Below are 2,856 nucleotides of genomic sequence, written 5' to 3' on the forward strand. Positions count from 1 at the left end.
GGGCTTATTGGCCAGCTGAAATCATGTTCTGGAGAGGAAAGAATCCGGGCCACAGTTTTTGGGGATCTTTTTCTTTTTGTGTTCTCTAATGCATTCACATCATTCACTCTAGCGTAAAGTTGTCTCTTCGCCTCAAAAATCACATCGAATTCTTGTTTCATGGAGAGGCTAACACTTGGGAAGTCTATTTTTTTGCGCACTGCCTCCTTCATGCAAATATTATCAGGCCTCTCGATGGATCTGAGGGATGATTTCTTGCTTCGGGTTTCCCTAAACTCAACATTTTTGGAAGAACTGACAGAATTCGCGATGTCCATGCCACGACAGATACAATCTCCGACTCCCAAAATGGGTCTATTATTGGAAAGTTTATTAGAATTTCCCTTCATTGAAAGCTGTTTGGTTCCTTTTCTGTTGCCTCCAAATGTATGTTGCAACTTTCTCTTCATCTCTTTGAAAGAGAAGGATGTTGGTTTCTTATTGGGTTCTGTAACACCCAATTTCTGATACGATTGCACAGACGAGCAATGACAGATTATGTTTTCCCAATATCTAATTTTTTGTGGGGATGGCTTCAATATTACTATCTTATCGAGATGGCGCGTGAAATGTGTTTTGGAGACGTATTGGCACTTATGATCAATCTTTTCCAAGAAAGGTTTCTGCAAGTTGCTTTTTTCCGCTTTTTTCCGAACTAGTATCATACGTGCTCTGAAATTCTGAGAATTTGACATCTAGCACTGGCTTAATGAATCTTGCTAACATGGGATTTGGCTCAGGCGAGAATTCCCTGAACAAATCCTTTTTTGTACTTAAAAATTCCAATGCATCGGAGAAGGGTTTACACTCGGAGCTTGTTTTTTGTTTTCCATTGAATCTTCTGTCAATAAACATCTGATCAACAAAGACTTTAGCTCTCCTCTGCACATGTTTCATCTTCAAGTCTGCATCTCGAGTGCATATTACACCTAATATTTCCGCAATCCTGAGCTTGTTTAAAGATGTTCCGGCTGAAATTGAAGGAGGCCGGCGAATCAAGCTTGCTGAATTGTGATACAAAGAAGACTTGTGAGCAGACTTTTTGCCCTTATGTCTTGCCCTGTATTGAGTTTTCACCAGATGATGAAGAGGGTCAGACTCAGTTTTCTCATGTTGCAGTCTCTTAACGATCATTTGATTTGTGTTGTCATTCTCGATGCAGATATTTTCTTGAATAAGATTACTGAATCTTGTTTCTCTTGTATCAGCTCTACATATCGCCAAGTCTGCTACAAGCTGATGAAAATAAAGCATAGATTAGTTCATTTTCTGGATCTCTAAGGCACAGGCAAGGATGAAATCAGGACTTCGATTTACGGGGCGAAAACTATAATACGTGCAAAACTTTTAAAATCAGAGGTGCCAAATTTTAAAGCTTTAGATAATTAAGCTAAAAAAATGGTTATCCTTTTGGTTGATTGGATCCATATATCTGGCCCTTAAATCATTCTTGATCACAAAGAACACAAAATTCAGACTACTGCTCATTGAAGGTCTTAAGCTGAAACTTACTTGAATTTTCTGACATTCTTCATTAAAACTTCCAAGCCGATCTAGCTTTCGTGGATAATCTGCCGCAATATATACAATTTACAATCTTAAATATCTGAAATGGCATCAAGTCATTTTCCTTGGAATGGAGTAAAATTTATTAAATGACCGTGCAATAAATCAAGAATTAAGGCTAAAATCTAAATCTCCCTCAAAACAGAGTTGGTCATCATAGGTAGCATCACCTACTCTTAAACCAACAATATCCATTCAACAGCGTAAATTTTATAATTTATCAAAATTCATACGCCATTACAAATACATCACATGTGTATATATCCAAAATGCTGAGAATTTAACGTTACAGCCATACCGATAATGTGTTTATTCATCAGCCCTCCATTTGAAATCTGGTCATTACAGGCTTGGCCTTGGCCGGACTCAAGGACATCAAGCCCACCCCACATACAGTTGATATTACTTTCCAGCATGATCCTCGGATTCGTGATGATCTTTTCGACATAACCGATCAGTCTTTACGCTCAATTGACGTAAAAGAAGTTCTCCATGAACCCCATGATATGCCAAAAGAACCAAAAAAAGAAGTCTGGAAGAAGGTTAGCAAAACCATCATCAAATAAATGGAGTGCAAGATAAATGATATACCCTTTTGTTTCTTCAAACATAAATACATACATATACTGTCTTAGAAGCTCAGATGACCAATATAAACATCACATTATCTTATCCATAAAACCATGTAATGAAAAGGATCGTACCAAGCTAATTCAACGAAGAGAAACTTCAAAAGATCGTCATAAACAAACATTCTCTACATTTCCCAAGAAAACAATGCATGCATTCCAAGAAACACAACGCCACAAAATTGGGGAGTTGGGGAGGTTAGGGGGTAGAGAATACAGGCCAATAGGAACTACTTCGTCCTATCAACAGTTCCTGAGAGACAGTGGATAAAGAAAATGACCCAAATAATTAAAAAAAGAGTTTCATTTGTTTGTTTGCACATATACATGCAGTTTTATTTCTTGATTTGTTATTTATTTCCACAAACAGCATTAAAGTGTGAACTGTATGATATTGACTCTGTCCATCCCCGTTGGCAATTTGGCATCAAAGTTCGGTTTCTTTCGACCGCTATAAATCTTTGAACTTGTTTGGTTATAATGTTGTATAAAGAAACGTGTTCAAAATTAGTACGCTTTCCCTTATTAGATGTTAGAGTAGCACTCTTACGGTTGTTTAGAATAAGAAGTATAAAGGCATGTATTCTTCTGTACTCAAAAAACAAGAAGAAATAATATTGAT

At 37.1% G+C, this 2,856-nt stretch overlaps 1 protein-coding gene across 2 annotated transcripts; it reads right to left on the reverse strand.

Moving 5' to 3' along the window:
* Positions 1 to 15: 15 nt before the first annotated feature.
* Positions 16 to 2,525, reverse strand: LOC140966625 (uncharacterized). Of its 2 annotated transcripts, XM_073426883.1 has the most exons (4): positions 2,310 to 2,525; positions 1,904 to 2,137; positions 1,552 to 1,610; positions 16 to 1,275 (listed from the first exon to the last, which is right to left on the reverse strand). In XM_073426883.1, the coding sequence occupies exons 2-4, from the start codon at positions 2,019 to 2,021 to the stop codon at positions 640 to 642; spliced, it is 813 nt and encodes a 270-aa protein (XP_073282984.1). In that variant the 5' UTR covers positions 2,022 to 2,137; positions 2,310 to 2,525; the 3' UTR covers positions 16 to 639. The 2 variants fall into 2 exon arrangements, 1 of the variants encoding a protein (XP_073282984.1); XR_012173408.1 differs by lacking the exon at positions 1,552 to 1,610.
* Positions 2,526 to 2,856: the final 331 nt, after the last annotated feature.

This window comes from Primulina huaijiensis, unplaced genomic scaffold, assembly GCF_012295235.1.
Source record: "Primulina huaijiensis isolate GDHJ02 unplaced genomic scaffold, ASM1229523v2 scaffold207440, whole genome shotgun sequence".
In the NCBI taxonomy this organism is placed as follows: Eukaryota; Viridiplantae; Streptophyta; class Magnoliopsida; order Lamiales; family Gesneriaceae; genus Primulina; species Primulina huaijiensis.